Source organism: Molossus molossus, unplaced genomic scaffold, assembly GCF_014108415.1.
Source record: "Molossus molossus isolate mMolMol1 unplaced genomic scaffold, mMolMol1.p scaffold_m16_p_12, whole genome shotgun sequence".
Taxonomy (NCBI): domain Eukaryota; kingdom Metazoa; phylum Chordata; class Mammalia; order Chiroptera; family Molossidae; genus Molossus; species Molossus molossus.
Window position 1 is genome coordinate 55,091,812 of NW_023425347.1, and position 19,543 is coordinate 55,111,354.

At 43.6% G+C, this 19,543-nt stretch overlaps 1 protein-coding gene across 1 annotated transcript in view; it reads left to right on the forward strand.

Annotated features, from left to right (window-relative positions):
• JAK1 (Janus kinase 1) overlaps positions 1–19,543 on the forward strand; it is a 130,327-nt gene that overhangs the window by 81,202 nt on the left and 29,582 nt on the right. Inside the window, exons 4-8 of the mRNA XM_036255281.1 lie at positions 905–1,028; positions 6,724–6,877; positions 11,340–11,503; positions 13,279–13,621; positions 16,028–16,213. Of these exons, the coding sequence (XP_036111174.1) occupies positions 905–1,028; positions 6,724–6,877; positions 11,340–11,503; positions 13,279–13,621; positions 16,028–16,213 (971 nt within the window). The remainder of the gene's footprint in view (positions 1–904; positions 1,029–6,723; positions 6,878–11,339; positions 11,504–13,278; positions 13,622–16,027; positions 16,214–19,543) is intronic.

A 19,543-nucleotide genomic window follows, 5' to 3' on the forward strand; every position in this document is an offset into this window, starting at 1 on the left:
GACCACTTTGTTAAACACAGAGTTGCTTCTTAGTTGGCTACTAAAAATATTTATGATAGCTATAGAGAGTACTTAAGTATATTTATTATTAATGGTAGTAGATTTTAATCACTAACAGAAATCACTTTGGTTATTTATTCTGACATATAATTTCATGAGCTACTGCCAGAAGCTTTTTTGCATGTTTAATGTGTGACCACAGTATGTTAGAATTGTTTAAACATTTTCTATAGGAGATAGATCAGGGACCTCTCAGACTCCAAGAATGTGTCCATGACTAGCAAGGTGAACATCAGGCAGAGGTCTGGGAACTTCTCAGATGGTCTTTTTGAAAAAGAAGGATTTGGTTAAGACAGTGTCGTAGACACTGTAGTGAGAACTACCATGAGACACCCATTTTAAAATGTTTTAATGTTGTTTGCCAGGAGCTATAGTGCATATTTCTGGGGAGCCATTATTATTATTATTATTATTAAAACTGCTTGATTGAACATGGTTGGTAGTCTTATTTGCCTTAAGAGATACGAATGTGACCCAGAATTCTTTTGGATGAGAGAATTTCCTATCTTTGCACATGCCACGCATTGGAAACAGCCCAGTGTATCTATTTCCACTTTTTTTTTATCTTCACCTGAGGACATTTTTGCATTTATCTTCAGATAGAGCAGGAGGGAGAGAGGGAGGAAGAGGGAGAGAGAAACATCGAGGCGAGAGAGACACATCAAGTGGCCATCACCCACACAACCCCATCCTGGGCTGGGGACAGACTACAACTGAGGTATGTGCCCTTACCTTTGGGTAAGGAACCGAACCCAGAACTCTCTGGTCCGCAGGCTGACTACCACTGAGCCAAACCGGCCAGGGCTATCTTTACTTTTTTTATATGCTCTTTACTTTTCCCCAGGTATCTCTCCCCTGTGCCACAACCTCTTTGCCCTGTATGACGAGAGCACCAAGCTCTGGTATGCTCCAAACCGCACCATCACTGTTGACGACAAGACATCGCTCCGGCTGCACTACCGGATGAGGTATGGGTACCTGCCTAGCTTCCTTGTGCAGGAAGGAGTGACAGTTAGCCTGGAGCCCTGAGTCACTTACCAAGAAATATTATAGTCATTTTTGTAATTTGTAAGCTTTGTATTTACTTGGTATAAGGGAGGACTTCTTCAGTATGTGGAATACAATTCAAGATGAATTTGATCACCTTCCCTCTGCCACATGATAGAAATCGTTATGATGCAGAGGGTATTTTGAATAGAATTAGTATCCTGTAGCAGAGTTTTCAAACGGTGAGTCATGGTTATGAATTTAGTTTAGTGAGTTGTGACCAGAATTTAAAATAAGAATAGGTAATATCAGCATATATATATAGCCTAAGAATGTTGTTTTTGAAAACTTTCCTTTGAGATATATATATAATACATATGTATGAACTAGGTGATCATATAATAAAATATGTTTCTTACTAAAAGTTGCAGCTAGAGAGCTTGAGAAACACTACCTGAAGTGGTGTCCTGGAACTTCTGGGTTTCCTTGCTCTCAGAGGGTGGGTCTTCCAGTTCACTCCTGGGGGCTTTGGTCTAGTGGGGCTGTAATTTTTTTCCCGATGAGTATTTGCCTTTTCTCCCATATTGTAGACCTTGTTGAAAGTCACATATTCTCCCTTGGTGGCGTAGACGTAGACAGTCAGCGTTTCATAGCTGTAGTCTCTTGTGTTTATAAGCATATTTGTTCCATACCCTAGAATTGAGAGTGTGGTGGTTACATAGTAGCTAAGCACAAGTTAACATATGTACTTAGCAAAGGAGGTCATAAATAGGGTGGATACTTTTTGAAAAGGATCTTAACTAACAGGGCTGTGATTCCATCAGTCGGTTACCTCTGGTGCTGATGAAATGCAGGGACATGCTGGAAAAGCCCTTGGGGATCTCAGATGCTCTCCACAGTTCCTTTGGGAAGGTAGTAGGGTTGTTTCCGTTCCAGAATGGCCTGGATGTTTTTCTCATTGGAAGCTGAACCAGATTTAGTTTCTTTGATAATCATCTTAAGGCTGACTTTTCTCTTCTTTCTGTGCTCACTCAAAGTTTCACCTTGTGAGGAGAGATATATGCTATGTAAGATTGTATGCCCCAGATTTAGGGAAACATTCACCCCACCCAGCTGAGCCTTTTGCCTATATTTGGATTTGTTTTTCAAAGTATAATATTGCTTTCTATGGTTCAGTATTTAAATGTGTGTTTACAGCTCCCAGTCTAGGAAGAGGGCAAGTCATTGAATTCTAGTGCTTCCCTAGGTTTCTCTGCTTGGCTGGAAATCTAGAATGGTAAACTTGGAACTTGGAGGGGACCTGAGTTTACCTAATTCAACTAACTCTTTAGGTAGAAACTGATATCCAAAAAAGAGAAGTGAGTTTCCCAGAGTCACACACTAGTGAATCACCTTGTTGGCACGGAACCCTCTTGGAGGCATTGGTTTTGGTGGTTGTGTGGATGCCTCACTACAGAAAGCTGTCCTTGCCTGTTCCCCACTCTGGCAGCTGCCAGGAAGTGCGCGGCTGCTTCATTTTGGCACCTTGACTTTGTACCTGACATTGCGCTTCAACAGGATATTGCTGTGTTACCACAGGCTCTTTGAACTTGGGGGAAAAAGATCCACCCTAAGGTAAACCATTTGCATTACAACAAACTACAAAAATTTTGAAACCTCACAATCTCACCATTAAAGAAGGTGTAATATGAAAATAAATGTTGGTGACTATTGTAGTGGAATCTCAGCTCTATTTTGGGAAAAGTCTTGTGCTTCAAGTATAGTTTTCTATTTTTAGATAATGATTTTGATAGTTATTGTTTTATAGTATATCTTAATATAAGATGAGCATATTTTTTTATTCCTTTTTAAGAGAAACAATTTTCCTTTTCCCATCTAAATGAATTCCATTATCCACTAGTAAAGTTCTGTGGAAACCTGAGGAGAACTTGTTGTATAAGACATCTGTACATAAGCTTAGAATATGCAATGATCTGTAATATAATCTTCTCAACAACTTGCGAGAAGGGCATATTTCTGATGGATAGGTCTACCTGTCTGTCTCTTCCTCCTCCTTCCCTGCATTATTCCTCTGCATCATTCTGAAAAGGAATCTGGGTAGCTAACATGCTACATTTATATGTGATTCTTTATTTTTTTCCTATTAGCATGTTATAATATTAGGAATTAGTATTTGGCCCAAGTTTGGTGAATATCTTCATAATTAATTTTTAAAAGGATATAGAATTTCTGTGCTCAATGTAATTCTAGTTTTGTCTTATTAGGACAAAATTAGAAAGTTGTTGATTCTGGCAGTCGCTGCTTTAATTTCTTTTTGTTTTGCGTTTTTGGTTTTGTCACCTTATTAGTAGAAGGCTGCGAGCCTTTGACTGAGGCACTCTCTGGAGATCTAACCTCGTTCAGGCTTCCTTGAGCCTTGAGTGAAGTGAAGAAGCTACACATCATCTTTGATCTCCTTGTCCTTATACTGTCTGAACGTCTTGTCAGAAGGCTCCCAAGCCGGAGCTGTTCTGTAGGGCTCAGAACAGCAGCCTTGAAGAATGTCTTGTTCAGACGGATTGAAGATTGCATTCTGCCCAGAGGGAGTGTTCTGGGCCCTTAGCTCTACCAGGTCTAAGGACTCTTTCTCAGAGAGACTTAGAGGGCTGTAGAAGAAGAGGAGCATGGCTTGGACTGATTCAGGGGAAATCTGTCTTCAGGGCTTCTCTTGCAATTTTCTCCCTCCTTGAGATCCTTCTTCCTCTTGGCCTAGGCAACCTACCACATTGCACATATTTCTTAATCTCTCATCACCATCTTCCTGTGCTATCAAACAGAATTTACTGTCCTTCCTGCCCATCCATCAGAGCCCTGCTTTGAACCTTTGCATGATGGAGGACTGGGCACATGGTGAGCATGCAGAAGCTCTTAGTACCATCCTCATCACCCTGCTTAGATCCTGTTACCTGTCGCTTTCCAGGCAGACCCCCGGAACTCCTGGGGGCTCTCTAGTTATTATTTGAACAACCAAACACTCCATTTTGGATTTTCCTCAGCACTCAGAGGGTTGGCCATGTCCTTGTCCATTTTTTCTTGCTTCAGTGACAGATTTTCCTGGGTCTGCTCAGATGGTGGAGCTGGTTCGCCTATTACTTTCTGTCTGCCCTGGAGAATTGATCCAAGCTGAGTCCTCTGCTGCTGTTCTCTGCTCTGCCCTGAAGAACAGGCTCCTTGGCCTGGGGACAGCTGATCGATATTTCCCTCTCACATCGGCTGATAGACTCAGCCTTCTGTTACCAGTGCCTGATCCTGTGCCGTGTAGGTGGGTGGAGGGACAGTCCCTGTAGCTGGGGTTCATGCTTCATGTGGGCTCCATGGATAAGGGGTACTTTCTGTGTCTGAGCAAAAGACACCAAAGCCCACAGTCACTTTAATAATTTACAGGTATAGAGTCCCTGGAAATTAAAAAATGTTGATTTTACTTTTAAAGTAACTTTCCTATCTATTCTTTCCTCTCCATGTTAATTTCTATCCCCTGAATTAGTTCATTTGTTTATATTCATCTAGCAAGCATGTATTAAGCACCAGTTATCTGCCAGGTGCTAGGGATTCAGTGATGAGTCAGACAACTGAGGCCTTTACCCCCACAAAGCTCACAACATTGCCCAGACTGTTGCCATAGCATCTGCTTATCTCTTGGCCTCTCTTATTTTTTTCCATGGGGCTGTCTTCAGGGGGGATCCCGCCTCACATGGGCTTGCCTTCTGGGCTTTCCTCTGCCTGCTGCATATGGTCCAGGCTCTATAGCCTGGCATTTATTTATTCTGGTCCCAGTTTTTCTTCCCCAACCCTCTCTCCCTTCCCTGCCACCTCCCCTGGCATCAGTGGCCAGCTTCTCACTCCTTAGTACTCCTTTGGCATCTCACCTGAGACTCCCTGATGTCCAGGGACAACTTATCTATTAGGCACAGCGCCTAGGGCTCACGACATATTAGTGTTTTAATTTTATTTAAAATCAGGAAAAAATTAATACAATCCAGCATGGATTATATTTGTCTTTATACCGACAGAGGTGTAAAAGAATAACTTTTCCCTGGTCAGGTAGCTCAGTTGGTCAGAGCATCGTCCCAAGACACCAAGGTTTCGAGTTCAATCCCTAGTCAGGGCACATACAAGAAGTAACCAGTGAATGCATACATATGTGGAATAACAACTCTCTCTCTCTCTCTCTCCCCCCTTCCGTCTCCAACCCCCGCCCCTTCCCTCTCCCTTACTCTTTCTCTCTCAAATCAATAAATAGCCTGGGCTGGTGTGGTTGAGTTGGTTGGAGAGTTGTTGAATAGACCAAAAGGTCATAGGTTTGATTCTTGGTCAGGGCACATACCCAGGCTACAGTTTCCATCCCTGGTCAGGGTGTGTGCGGGAGACAACGGTCAGTATTTCACTCTCCCATTGATGTTTCTCTCTCTTCCTTTCCCTTCCTCTCTCTCTCAAATCAATGAAAGCATATCCTTGGATGAGGATTAAATAAATAAATAAATCTGTAAAATAAAATATAATTTTAATATCTTTATATGGAGGAAGGGAAAACTATGGGATCCACAAAAGTCACAGTGGAGTTCTATTTATGAGATGTGTGACTGTACAGCCCCCTTGTGTGTGACTGTATTGTTATTGTTGGACTTAACTGATTGCGGTTGGGCTTTGTAGACAGCCTCACCGAGGGCAGGGACTGTGCCTGAGAACCCTCTGCATCACAGGGCCTGGCATGTGCTAGTCTGTGCAAATACAGCTCAGTGACAGGTGTCTGAGTTTAATGGCAGCTCTTTGAGGGAGGCAGTTTTATTGTTGTTTTTCATTAGCACACGGGCCAGTCAGGGAGAGAGGCGTAGTCCCCAGCTGAGCCTGTGGCCCAGCGATGGCCCGGGTCAGCCTGGTTCGCGCAGCCTCACGCATTCCGGCTCCTGTGCCTCTCTCGCAGGCGGCAGAAGAAAGTGCAACGAAGAGAACGGGCTTGTGATCTTAGGTCCCCTGGCCTTTTGACACTTCGGTTTTCCTCCTCTGCAAAGTAGAACCGTGAAGTCTACCTGGTGCAGTTGCTGTAAGGATTAAATAGCATACTGGATATAATGTGCTTATTAATTCAGAAAACTATGAGTGGATACTTTAGTAATTCATGTTTATTTCTCCTATTTTAAACCTCTGTTTATCATAAGATAAACCATCGATTTAATAACAGCAATCTGAGAGAGAGGAAACACTGCCATCTTAACTGTAATGATACTAGATTTCAGAAATGTTAAAATGTGAATGGAATGTCTTGGATTCGAGGCAGGTTACATATTAAAGGTAGAGGGAGTTGCTGGGCTAGCATCTATCAGTCAGCATTGGTTTCCTACTTAGGAAGATACAGTGAAAAGTTACAGGAGCTGTCTTTGTGATCTTAAGGGAGTCACTTTATCTCCGAGTCATAGATGAGGTTCTGGCAGGACGCTTTTCATGGTGTGTTGTGAGAATGAAAAGAGAAGGACCTCATAAGCAATGAAGAGCTACCGATGAAAGGTCTGTCTGTCTGTCTGCTTGCTTCTCAGGAAAAGTTAGCCTCTGGCACTGATAAGTCCAGGTGGAACCAGGGCACCTCTCCAACCCATTTCAAGGTCCCTGTTCCCATAGCTGACATCATTTTACTGTGTTCAGGTTCTATTTTACCAACTGGCACGGGACCAATGATAATGAGCAGTCGGTATGGCGGCATTCTCCAAAGAAGCAGAAAAATGGCTACGAGAAAAAAAAAGTTCCAGATGCAACCCCTCTCCTTGACGCCAGCTCCCTGGAGTATCTGTTTGCTCAGGTAAGAAGTTCGGGGCCCGGAGAACCTGGGGTTCATGGGATGGGCGAGGCATTGTAGGTGTCAGATTCCCTGGTGCAGCTGAACTAGGTGGTCGCGAACACTTTATGGCCTCTCCTGTGGGCAGTTCTTGCCACCCCTGGCTTCGCTCCAGGTGAGGAGGGGAAGGCAGCAGTCAGTGTCCAGGGGGCTGCTTATACCACTTGTGGGTTTTCCAGGCTTCACTTGTTCCCATCGCTTCCCTTTCCCCTTCACCTCCTACCCTTTACTTCTCATCCGCAGCCTTCCCTGGAGAGCACAGAGGGAGCGCGTAAGCAGGGGCAGGTGTAGTTCAATGGGCAACGAGGGCATTCCCAGCAGTCACAGTCACGCTTGGGGAGGAAGGGCCACCCTTGTCACAGTGGTGGTAGAAAGATCAGACACTAGAAAAGAAGCCAGAAGAGATGTTTGAGTCATCTAAATGACATTGCCCTGAGACAGCATATATATAAAACATATATGTGTATAATATTTTTGTTTCTATGCTTTCTGATTTTAATGTGCAAATGTGTATTATGCACTGTCTAGTTTTTGAAAACATTTTGCTGTTTATATCATTTTATAAATTGCTTTTTTATTCATCTGTGTGTTGGTCCTTCAACTCTCAATTTAAAATACAGATCTTTGTTATTTTAATGACTTTATAATAATCTGTTTATTCAACAAATATTTACCGAGTGTCCCTTTGCTGAGGCACTGCAGATACTGAGAACAGGACAGACTCGGCCTCTGCAAGCATCAGGCTTGCAGTCAAGTCGGGCAAACGAAAACAAGCAAATAAAATGATACATAGGTAATACCCAAGAAATTGTGAGAAGTGCTGTCAGGGAAAGAGCTTTTGTGGAGAAACTGTGGGGAGGGGTGTGCTTTGGGGAGACCTATCTTAAATAGTGTGATCAGAAAAGGCCTAAGGAGGTGACAGTTAACTGAATCTTGAAGAATAAAAGCAGTCTGGAATTCTAAGGGAGGAGTGGGGAAAGTATTTCTTCTCTGTAGGACAAAGCTTTCAAAACAGCACTCCTAACATTTTGGGTTGGATACTTTTTTGTCACGAGGGACTGCACTCTGAATTGTAGGATATTTACCCCATTCCTGGCCTCCACTCAGGAGATGCCAGTAACACCATCTTCCCATCTGTGACTCTCAGAAGTGTTTGCAGACATTGCCAATATCGCCACAGGGACAAAAGCTCTCCTGCTGAGAACATCTGATACAGAGGGGACAGAACGTGGGAAAGCCATGAGCTGGGTGAGTGGGAGAGGAGAGTCTGTGGCTAGAGAAGGACGGGGGGCAATAAGGTGAGACTGGTGAGGTAAACGGGCAGATCACACACAACCTTACATGCGCTGGCGGGTGGCTCTGTCCTCGCCCACTCTGAGTGTGATGGGTACACCTCAGCTGAGAAGGTTGCTGTGATTGGTCCAGGCGGGAGAAGGTGCTGGTTTGGCTTTAGTGTAGTGGCAGTAGGGTTGGAGAAAAGTGGATGGATCTGAAATTACTTTGGGAGACAGACTTAATATGTTTTGCTGATGGAAGTGGAAGGTGAGGGAATTTTGAATAGTCAGATGATTTGAGATTTCTGTTTTAGGCCATGTTTGATAGGTAATGGGAAGGCTGAGGAGCAGGTTGGCAAAGGGGTAGGAATTAGGTGTCTTCTTTTGGAGATGCCAGCAAGACATACAAGGGGAGAGCTCAGGTAGGAAGTTGAGTATGAGGAGGACTCTAGAGGAAAGCCATCATTTATTCACCTAATCTCTTGTTTCTGGACAATTTTTATTTTTCTCAAGTTTTCTCTGTTTTGCTATCACTATTATAGGCTGTGTGAGCAGCCTCATACATACATGTTTATGTATAGTGTCTTATTAGTTCTTTAGGATGATATACGTTCATGCACGTGATTTTGTCACAGTTATATTCCAGGTATAGCATTAGTTCCTGACTGCAGATCACCCCACCCCATGCACACAGCAAGGGAACAAATGTGTGCACAGCCCTGGGCAAATGTGTGCTCGAAAATGAACTGGCCATTTTCAGGTGGCTCTTTTTGAATCCAGCTTCCCAGTTTTATATGTTCATATAGGAGGTTTATTCCTTTCCCTTGGGGGAGAGGAAGTGTGAAGGAAGAGTGTTCTGTGTGTTAGGGGTTCATGTGCACTAGAATCAGAGCTTTTGGAGCATCAGGAGTGAGCTCCTTGAGGTTTACAGTGATGTCTGCAGAACAAAATAGTTTCGGCTTTTGTTTCGCTCTTCACATGTTGCTGGCCAACGTGATTGTTCGTGCTCAGGAGCATGTGAAAGTGGTCAGTGTCCTCTTCTTACCTGGGAGAAAAAAGAAGTCCTTCTTGGAAAGAAGGGGAACTGCAGTGGTGAGAACCCTCCATCTGAAGCCACTCAAGTAAAGTCCCTTCAGGGAAGTGAGTGGCTTACTTACGTGGGAATATCACCCTGGGAACACCACCCTGGGAACACCACCCCCAGACACTGTGGCTACCTCTGTTCAAGCTAGAGAGAGGCTGGAGAGTTCCCACTCCTCCGAGGACTGTATAGTTTGGGTCAGTGAAGATGGGTATGGCTGCAGCACAGCACTGCAGAACCACAGCCCTGGAGCCACATCTAGGGCAGGCTGTCTACCCCACCGCTCACTAGGTCCCTGGCTTTCATGCTGGCTTTCTACTTGACTGTTTTTTAATAGCTTCCTGATATTAGGTACTTCTGTTTGTTTATTCTTTCTTCTTAGAATGGAATCTCTATGCGGTCAGGGGTGTAGTTTGGTTTACTGCTATATCCTTGGCACCTAGAATAACATCTGGCCTATAATCGGTTCTCAGTAATCAATAATTACCAAGTGAATGGATGAAGTTACTTAACCTTTGGTGCCTTATATTCCTCTGCCTTGTTAGATAGAGATGATGATGTTAGTATCTGCCTCATAGGGCTGTTGTGAAGATAAAGGAAAGAGTAAATAAAAGGAGCCTCGCACAGCATCTAGCATTGAAGTTGGGGTTTAGTAGAGGGGAGCTAGCACCGACATTGTCTTCATTACTCTGTGCGAGGCAGGTGGGGTGGTGGGTACTTCTTCCCAGTTCTCATTTTTTTTGAAGCTCCCATTGGCTCTTGGCATGCTGTGCACCTCCTATCAGCGGCGGGTGTGTTTCAGTTATGCATTTCATTACTGGGAACTTGAGCGGCAGATGCGGAGAACCCTTCACGTGGTGATGAGGCCTTTAGAATGTGCGTTCCTCCCCTTTCTCTAGATCTGCAGCAGAGTAGGGCACGGTGCTCTGTCAGTCCTATACCCAGTTCCAGACAGGGATCTCTCAGTGCATGTTTGTGGAGTTAGTGAATGATCAAGCCCTGGTCAGCTGTCCCCCTCCCTTGCCTTGATGCAGTTCAAGCCTAATAAACGCTGCTGTTCACCATTTCTATGGTAGACCCCACAAAGGGGCTTCATGGATTTGTGCCATTCACCAGACCCTAGAGTATGTTCAGTAAGTATTTGTTAAATGAATGAATTAACCTGGGGAGACTATCTCCTGAGTCCTTCCATACCCAGCTATTGAGAAAGAGCTTTGGTGTCACACTATCAATCTTTTTTTTTTTTTTAATTAAAAATTTTTAATACTGATATTATTGCAGGTATCCCCTTTTTCCCCCTCCTTTGCCCATGTGCACCCATCTTCCCCTCCCCCTCCCTTGGCCTTCACCACACTATTGTTCATGTCCATGGGGTATGCATATACATTCTTTAGCTAATCCCTTCACCGGTCTGTCCCATGTATCCATGCTTCTGGTTCCATTTTGTTCGTCAGCTTACTTTGTTCATTAGATTCCACATATTAGTGAGATCTTATAGTACTTGTCTTTCTCTGACTGGCTTATTTCACTTAGCATAACACTCTATAGGTCCACCCATGCTGTCACAAAGGGTAAGAGTTTCTTCTTTTTTACAGCTGCATAGTATTCCATTGTGTAAATATATCACATCTTTTTTATGCACCCATCTACTGATGGGCACTTGGGCTGTTTCCAGATAGATCTTGGCTGCTGTAAATAATGTTGCTGTAAACACAGGGGTGCATATATTCTTTCTGATTGGTGTTTCGGGATTCTTAGGATATATTCCCAGAAGTGGGATTGCTGGGTCAAATGTTAGTTCCATTTTTAAGTTGTTGAGGGAACTCTGTACTGTTTTTCAGTGACTGCACCAGCCTGCATTCCCACCAACAGTGCACTGGGGTTCTCTTTTCTCCACATCCTCACCAGCATTTGTTGTATGTTGCAACTATCAATCTTGTTAGCCTCATTGCTGTATTGCTCTTCTGGGTAGCACCTCCCTGTGGGGAGAACTTTCCTCTCAAAATCATACACATGAGTGGATGCTTGAAACTTAAGTGGTGGTTAATTTCTTCTTACCTCTGCTCTAAAGGGACAGTATGATTTGGTCAAATGTCTGGCTCCCATTCGAGACCCCAAGACTGAGCAGGATGGGCATGATATCGAGAATGAGTGTCTGGGGATGGCTGTCCTGGCCATCTCCCACTATGCCATGACGAAGAAGATGCCGTTGCCAGAACTCCCCAAGGACATCAGGTAAGCCTTTCTTCTGGCTAAAGAATTGGTTGTGGGAATGGTGTTATTTTTGTGTGTTCTCGAACATCTCAGTTTAACCACTGCCAGCTTTCGGCTGACCCCTCCTCTCTGCAGAGTACAAACGTTTTTAGACTATCTGTAAAAGGTGGCACAATTATGATTGTGTCCAGATTTTAAATGTTGGCCGGAGACCTCAGAAATGTGTACTAGGGTGAAGGATGTTCTGGGCTGGGGATGCCAATCAAATTAGTGACCCACATGCCCTGTCTGCCCGTGGTGGGAATTGCCATCTATTACTGCACTTTGTCCTTTTGTGCTGGGTCCATATTCAGATTCTTCTCAGTATAGCTGTACAGGTAGCTACTGCCATCCCTAGCCTGAACTAGAGTTCACTAGAGAGCTGTTAATTCTGATGTGAAGGACGATCAACTGTCACCTAAAGCAAATTGTATTTACTGAAAAACATCAGTTGCGATCAAGTGTTTGTGAAGAATTATTCAGTGTGTGTAATTTCCACATATCTATGAAATGTAATCTTTTTTTCCAATGAGCTATTGTGATTGTTATAAATGAAGACAATCTCATTTTCAAGAAGAAATTATATGTAGCTGCAATATTTGTGATAGGTGGCATGCATTTTCTCATAAGTTTACTTCTTGTGTCTCCTCTGCCCTTGACCAGGGTCTGGAGCAGATCACCAGTGACTCCTCAGTAATGCAGGGGCTGATTAGATACGTGCTGTACTGCTACTTTCTCTTTTTTTCTGTTTCTTTTGCCCTGGGCATCTCCTCTTTAGTTTTTCAAGAGGGTAACAACTCTCCTCTGATTTTCCCCTCCATTACACTAACCTAAAAAATTATGATATGTGTTGGGTATAAACTCCCAGCTGAATAATGCCCACTATTTTGTAACCATTCACGCAGCAGGGATTACCCTGTGCCAGATGCTGTCTCAGACCTGGGGTAACAGGTGCACCGGTCTTCCCACGTGCTTGGCCCCTGGTGGACTAGTTATTTCTTTCATGGCTACTCTTTCTTTAAACCTGGCCTTCTGTCCTAGCAGTTTGAGATTCTGTTAGTCATAGATACTTTTCCCTTGACCCCCAGATGGATATAATAATCTTTTGGTTTACTTGTTGGGACATTTTCCCATGGTAAACACTAAGTCTTTTGTATTTAATTAACTTTTCTTTTTCATTTTGAATAAAAACAATATGGGATCCTTATAGATAAATTATAAAGCAGAGATGTAAGTAGAACATACAAAGCACCTATACTCACTCTTGACACCTTTCAAGCCACTTTGGAACTGATGCTGAATCTTAGAATCAGTATGTTTATGTGAGTACCAACATGCACAAGAGCATTGATGCTAGCAAGCAAAAACATTGCTAAGTCCATTCTGCTGCCTACCTTTGTGATCCATAAAATTTGGTGATACTCATAGGAAGTCCCATCTCATTAAAATCTGTGGAACATGTTCTATTCTATTCTATTCTATTCTATTCTATTCTATTCTATTCTATTCTATTCTATTCTATTCTATTCTATTCTATTCTATTCTATTCTATTCTCTTTCAATTCCTATTGACCTCCACCTGCTAATGATTATCCTCCTGGGTGCTTACTCATCTCATGGTCTAGGAGTAGATCCTTCTTTCTCATCTGGCATCAAGTAGGAGGAAGATTTATAGACTTGGGTTTATTTCTAAACTATTCTCTGCTTACTTATTTGTGCAAAAAATAAACAAGATACATTTCTTTTCTTTCTTTTAGCTACAAGCGTTATATTCCAGAAACGTTGAATAAGTCCATCAGACAGAGGAACCCTCTTACCAGGATGCGGATAAATAATGTCTTCAAGGATTTCCTAAAGGAGTTTAACAACAAGACCATTTGTGACAGCAGCGTGTCCACACATGACCTGAAGGTGAAATACCTGGCTACCTTGGAAACTTTGACAAAACATTATGGTGCTGAAATATTTGAGACTTCCATGTTAATGATTTCATCAGAGAATGAGATGAATTGGTTTCATCCGAAAGACAGTGGAAATGTTCTCTACTATGAAGTGATGGTGACTGGGAATCTTGGAATCCAGTGGAGGCAGAAACCACATGTAAGTGGGAATAGGTGTCTGATCAAAACAGAGCCTCCTGTTTCACATGGTGTGTCCTGTTTATCCCATTGTAATCACCTGTTTGCATGCCCATCATCTCTGTCCGCTGTTTGTTTAGGCTGGAGACAGTGTATCATTCATCTTTTTAAAAAAGATTTTAAAGTTAAATTTTAGAGGGAGAGAGAGAGAGAAAAAAACATCCATGTGAGAGTGATATATCCTGCATGCCCCCTGCTGGGAATCAAGGCAGCAACCCAGGCTTGCGCCCTGACTGGGAATCGAACCTGCAACCGTTTTGGTTCATGGGATGACACCCAACCAACTGAGCTGCACCGGCCAGGGCTGTCATCTTTTATCATGTCCATGTAGCAGTAGATCTAAATAAACATTTATTGAGTTTTGTAGTGAAATAGAGAAATACAATAACAGCAGCTATTTCTTTACCATGTACCAAAAGTACTTTTCAAAGCATTTTACGTGTATTAACTAATTTATTCCTTAAAAAGAAAACTGTAAGGGGAATATTGCCATTACTTGTTTTATGGAAGAACATACAGAGGCACAGAGAAGTTAAGAAACTCGTCCAAGGTCATAACTAACGAATGTGCCAAAAATTGAACTTAGGCCTCTGGCTCCGTGAAATAGGATAATTAATTTTTTAATCTGAAGCTTCTTTTTGAAGTGTTTGTTCAGTGAAGCAATAGAGCAGAGTGGTTTCAAAGCATGGGTTTTAACCCTAATTAGACCTGGTACAAATCCTAGCTTCACTATTTGTGGTTACATGGCCTTGGGAGGGCTACTTCACCTATATCAGCCACATACTTATCATTAAAATGTATCTACCTGATAGGGTTGTTGAGAGAACTAAATGTCTTTTAGCACAGAGCCAGGCATAAAATGTTCAGTTAGTTATTGTGGCCATTTTCATCATCATTATTATTTTATTAATTTATTTATTTTTACTTATTTATTTTTATTACAGATGTTTCTCCTTTTCTCCCCCATTGACACCCTCCTCCCAATTCCACCCCCCCCCCCAGCATTATTGTCTATATCCTTGTTTATGCATTCACGTGTACAAGTTCTGTGGTTTATCTCTTCCCTCCCCCCACGTCCACGTCTTCTCTCCTGTTTTCTTGTCTTGTTTAAGTTATAATGCCTAACACTTGCTGAGTGCTTTCTTTTTATTATTTAAAAAATATTTTTTATTCCTCACCCAAGGATACTTTTCCATTTATCATCAGATAGAGAGAGAGAGAGAGAGAGAGAAACATCGATGCGATAGAGCCACATCGACTGGTTGTCTCCTGCATGGCCTGACCAGGGCCTGGGACAAACCACAACCAAGGTACATGCCCTCGGCTGGAATCGAACCTGCGACTCATCGGTCTGTGGGCCGACGCTCTTAACCACTGAGCCCAAACCAGCCAGGGCCTGAATCCTTTCTCTGTAGTAGATATATGTTACTAAGAAGTTACCTGACCCTCAGAGGACCTTGTAGGTGTGAGACCTCTGCTTTAGGAATAGGGAGATGGAGGCGCAAAGAGATGAACCAGCTAGTTAAGTAACTGGCAAAACAGAGTATTAACCCAGATATTTAGTCTCCAAGACTCATGCTACATAAAGTATTTAAAGTTGTGCAGACATGTATGACCCCTAGATTATTCATACATGGGATTTGTACCTTCTTGAATATTGTGATAAAGCTGATGAGTCAGTGATAGATTCTCAGGTGAGAAAGCCCACGCTCTGTCCAGTCATACGCAGGAAGAGCATGCTCTCTGCCTGTGCTGAGACACATAAATCCAGAAATGAGGACCTGATGGTAGGTGCACGTCGAGTGCAGTTAGTGGCCTTGCTGGGCTTGCTTGTACATCATGGATTATGCAGAGCTTAGTCATTGTGTTCATTAAGGTCTCCTCCGTGTGTCAAAATCCGTTACGTCCTTGCCCTGGCCGGTTTGGCTCAGCGGTCAGAGTGTCGGCCTGCGGTCCGGAGAGACCCGGGTTCGGTTCCCGCTAAGGGCATGTACTTCGGTTGCAGTTTGTCCCCGGCCCTGGTTGGTTGTGCGGGTGGCAGCCACTCGATGTGTCCCTTCACGTCGATGTTTCTCTCTCTCTCTCTTCCTCTCTCTCCCTCCCACTCTATCTGTACAAAAAATGGAAAAATGTCCTTGGGTGAGGATAAAAACAAAACAACAACAAAAAAAAATCCGTTACGTCCTGATAGGACCCAAAACTGCGATCCTAAGCCCACGGTGCCCTCTCCCAGTTTCTCTGCAGTCCAGGCCGGCTGCTGTCTCCTCCTTGGATGTAAGGCTCTGCCTTGGTTTCCCAGAAGCACTGACCTACCAACAGAAAATGAGAAAGCCACACTCAACTCTCTCACTTTTATGCATGTTGTCAGGTTGTTCCTGTTGAAAAGGAAAAAAATAAATTGAAACGGAAAAAACTGGAACATAAACACAAGAAGGATGAGGAGAAAAACAAAGCCCGAGAAGAATGGAACAATTTTTCTTACTTCCCTGAAATCACTCACATTGTCATAAAGGAGTCTGTGGTCAGCATTAATAAGCAGGACAACAAAAAAATGGTAAGTTAGCACCAGAAGCTCTTCGGTTGGGGCGGGCGGTGAGAGGAAGGAAGGCTTTGCTTGAGGACAGTTACGAGCGCTTGCTTCTAGTTCCTGTCCCAAAGAAGAAATCTGGCCACTGTTGCTGACATTGACGTTATGATGTTGGTTTTTATTACACCACATTCCAGTGCCTTTGTTCGGTTTTGCAAATGTGTATCTGTTTCAGCATCTGCTGCCCTCCCAAAGATATTCCAGCAGCAGAACTTAATTCACAGAATTAGTGGATCTGAAGTAAAAGATCAGTGAAAGTCTCATTTCCCCCCAGGGCTTCTGCCTGGCCTCTGTAGGTGGGTCTCTGCAGTGAGGTCAGTGGGAACCCTGCTCTGCGCTTCAGCAGACTGTCGGCTGGTGGCTGTGGCCACCATGGCCGTCCTCCTTGTAGTGTCAGGCACACCCAGGGGACTGTCAGACAGGAAGTGGTGCTCAGTCTCACTTCCTCTTTTGGTATCACTTGAGGACACAATCAAGACAGGCAGGCCAGTTTGGCAGGGGAAGTGGAACCCTGACAGAATATACATGTCTGTGTCAGGGAAGTCGCTCTGACAACATGTGGAGAGAAGGGGCTGGAGAGGCAGGTACGCTCCCAAAGCGAAGGTAGTCACTCCAGGGAATGCTCAGTGCTGGGAAAGAACCTGCGATACGGTTTGGGAAGATGGTCATCGTTTTTTTTTAATCCTCACCTGAGGATAATTTTTTACTTCATCTTCAGGTAGAGTGGGAGGGAGAGGGGAAGGGAGGAAAAGGGAGGGAGGAAGGGAGAGAGAGAGAGAGAGAGAGAGAGAGAGAGAGAGAGAGAGAGGGGAAGAGAAAAATCCATGTGAGAGAGATACATTGATTGGTTGCCTCCCACATGACCCCAAACAGGGCCTGGGACCAAACCACAACCAAGGTACATGCCCTTGACCAGACTCTCTGGTCCACAGGCTGATGATCTACCATTGAGCAACCCGGCCAGGGCAGACCGTCATCCTTTCACATGTAGAGTAACTTGTCTGTGGTTTTTTTGTTTTTTTTTTTTTTGGCAACTTTATATTAAATAATTGATTAATTGTTTTATTTCAATCCTCACCCAAGGATGTTTTTATTGGTAACTTTTTTTAGAGTGAGAGGAAGGGGGAGGGAGAGAGAGAGAGAAAAACATCCGATGGTTGCCTCCTTCATGTACCCTGACTGAGGATCAAAACTGTAACCTAGGACTGTGCCCTGACCAGGAATGGAACCCGCAACCTTTTGTTGTATGAGGTGATTCTCCAACTTACTGAGCCACCCAGCCAGAGCATAACTTGTGTTTTTGGTGTACCTTTTGGAAGCAGTTTGTTGCGTGTATTGAAAATATTGATATATCCCTCCATTCATGCGCCCAGGGATCTGTCTGCAGAAACAGTGAGATGCGGGCAGTGATCTGTGAATGAGAATGTTTATCCCATCAGCATTAACAGTATCAAAATACTGAAAATAACCTAATTATACAATAATAGAAGAATGAGGTGATTAATGATTCACCTAGGTAGAATATTATATAAATTGCTGAATTCTTAAAATAATTTGGAAAAGCGCTTTATAAATAGAAAAGAGCAGAATGTAAAACTATCTATAGAATGGTACTGATTTTGTTCAAAAAAAACATTAAAAAGATATGTATATACCTACATGTGATCTTAGGAAAGTAATCAAATATTAAGTTATTTCTAGTGGGATTATGAGTGATTTTAATTTTCTTATCTCCCCCCTTTTAAAAACAATAAACATACATGAATTTCATCAGGAAACCAAAGTAAAAAAATAAAGCGCAGGGAGAAGTAGATGAACCCAGATAGATGGTAGTGGGAAGATGGAAAATGGAAGGAGAAAATAAAAATGTGTTATTTTTTCAGCACATTACAGATAGTAGGCTGTGTGTTACGTTCTGTCTCCGTGGCCTTATTTAGTCCTTACCAGAACCTCAGAGGCAGGCACTTGGGCTGCATTTCCAGTAGGGAGTCTGAGAGAGAGGAGAGGTGCAGAAACGTGTGTGGGGTCAGAGGGAGGGTGGCCGCTCCACCTGTGCTGCTTCAGTTTCCAAGGAATGCTGTTGCCCAGAGACTGGGGGGGCGGGGCTGGCACCTCTGTGATCTGGCTCTCAACATGGCCAGCCCTGCAGATGCATGGCAGAGGAGCAGCAGCCAGCGGTACAGTCTCTGAGTCTGCCTTGTCCTAGCTGACAGAGCCAAGTCTGGCACCTTGTTGGTACACCTGTCATTTAAGTTTGAGCTCACTCTGAGCACATGGGCTGGCGACTGTGCCAAGATACAGTGCTGTGTAGCAAGCAAAAGGAAGTCAGGAAGAGATAGTTTCTTTTACTACATGCCAGGCACTTCCTATTCTAAACACTTTACAGATGTCAACTGTTTAATTTTCATATTGACGCTATAAAGGGGGTATATTATTATCCCCATTTTACAGAGGAGGAAACTGAGTCACACAAAGGTTAAGTAGCTTATCCATGGTCACACAGCTATTAGGCTAAACCATTTGAAATTGCCAATATTTGCCCGTTTTTGACCTATAAGAATGATGACTACATATGCTTAAACATAATAGCAAGTGGAGATACTGAGATTTGAACCCAGATGAGCTTGCTGCAGAACCTGCAGGTTAGCACTGTGATGTTTCTCTTCATTTCACTGCTCTGTCCCTTCACAGCCAAGGGACTTTCAAGCTGTTCTTTCAGGAAAGCATGATGCTAGCATGTTATAAAATCATATCTTGATTTATCTCCTCTCCGCGCCTCCTGATGTCTCCCATTTCCATTCAGATGTCCTCTCTTAGGGAACTTAAGTGCTTATGTGGTCTCTGTCATATGACTGGATGAAAGGCCACCCCAACCAGACCATCTTGAATTTGCTCTTTGGGAATCTGCAGATGGATGCCAGGTTACACCTGACAGGAAGCACTTTGAGCACAGCGTCTTTCCTGAATTGCCATCCGTGTGGGGGCCCTGCTCTCTTGGCCTCCCTGGCTCACAACCTCAGAGCACCCTTTCCTTGGCATCACAGCTCACCATGATAGGCCCCGTTACCTCCATCCTGTCTTGTAGCTTTTATCCGCCCCCTTCCCCTTCACTGGTCTGTTTTCCTCTGCCACCAGCCTCTCATGAAGCATCTGTGCCCTGCTTCCTTCCCTGTAAAGCAGATATCATGCCTACTGAGTTGGTCATTGCTTGGTGCCAAGACCAGGGTACCACTTATACTCTGCTCCTCCTCTCTCCACTTTTACACCTCTGCCACCTTGATTCTGGCTGGCTTTTCC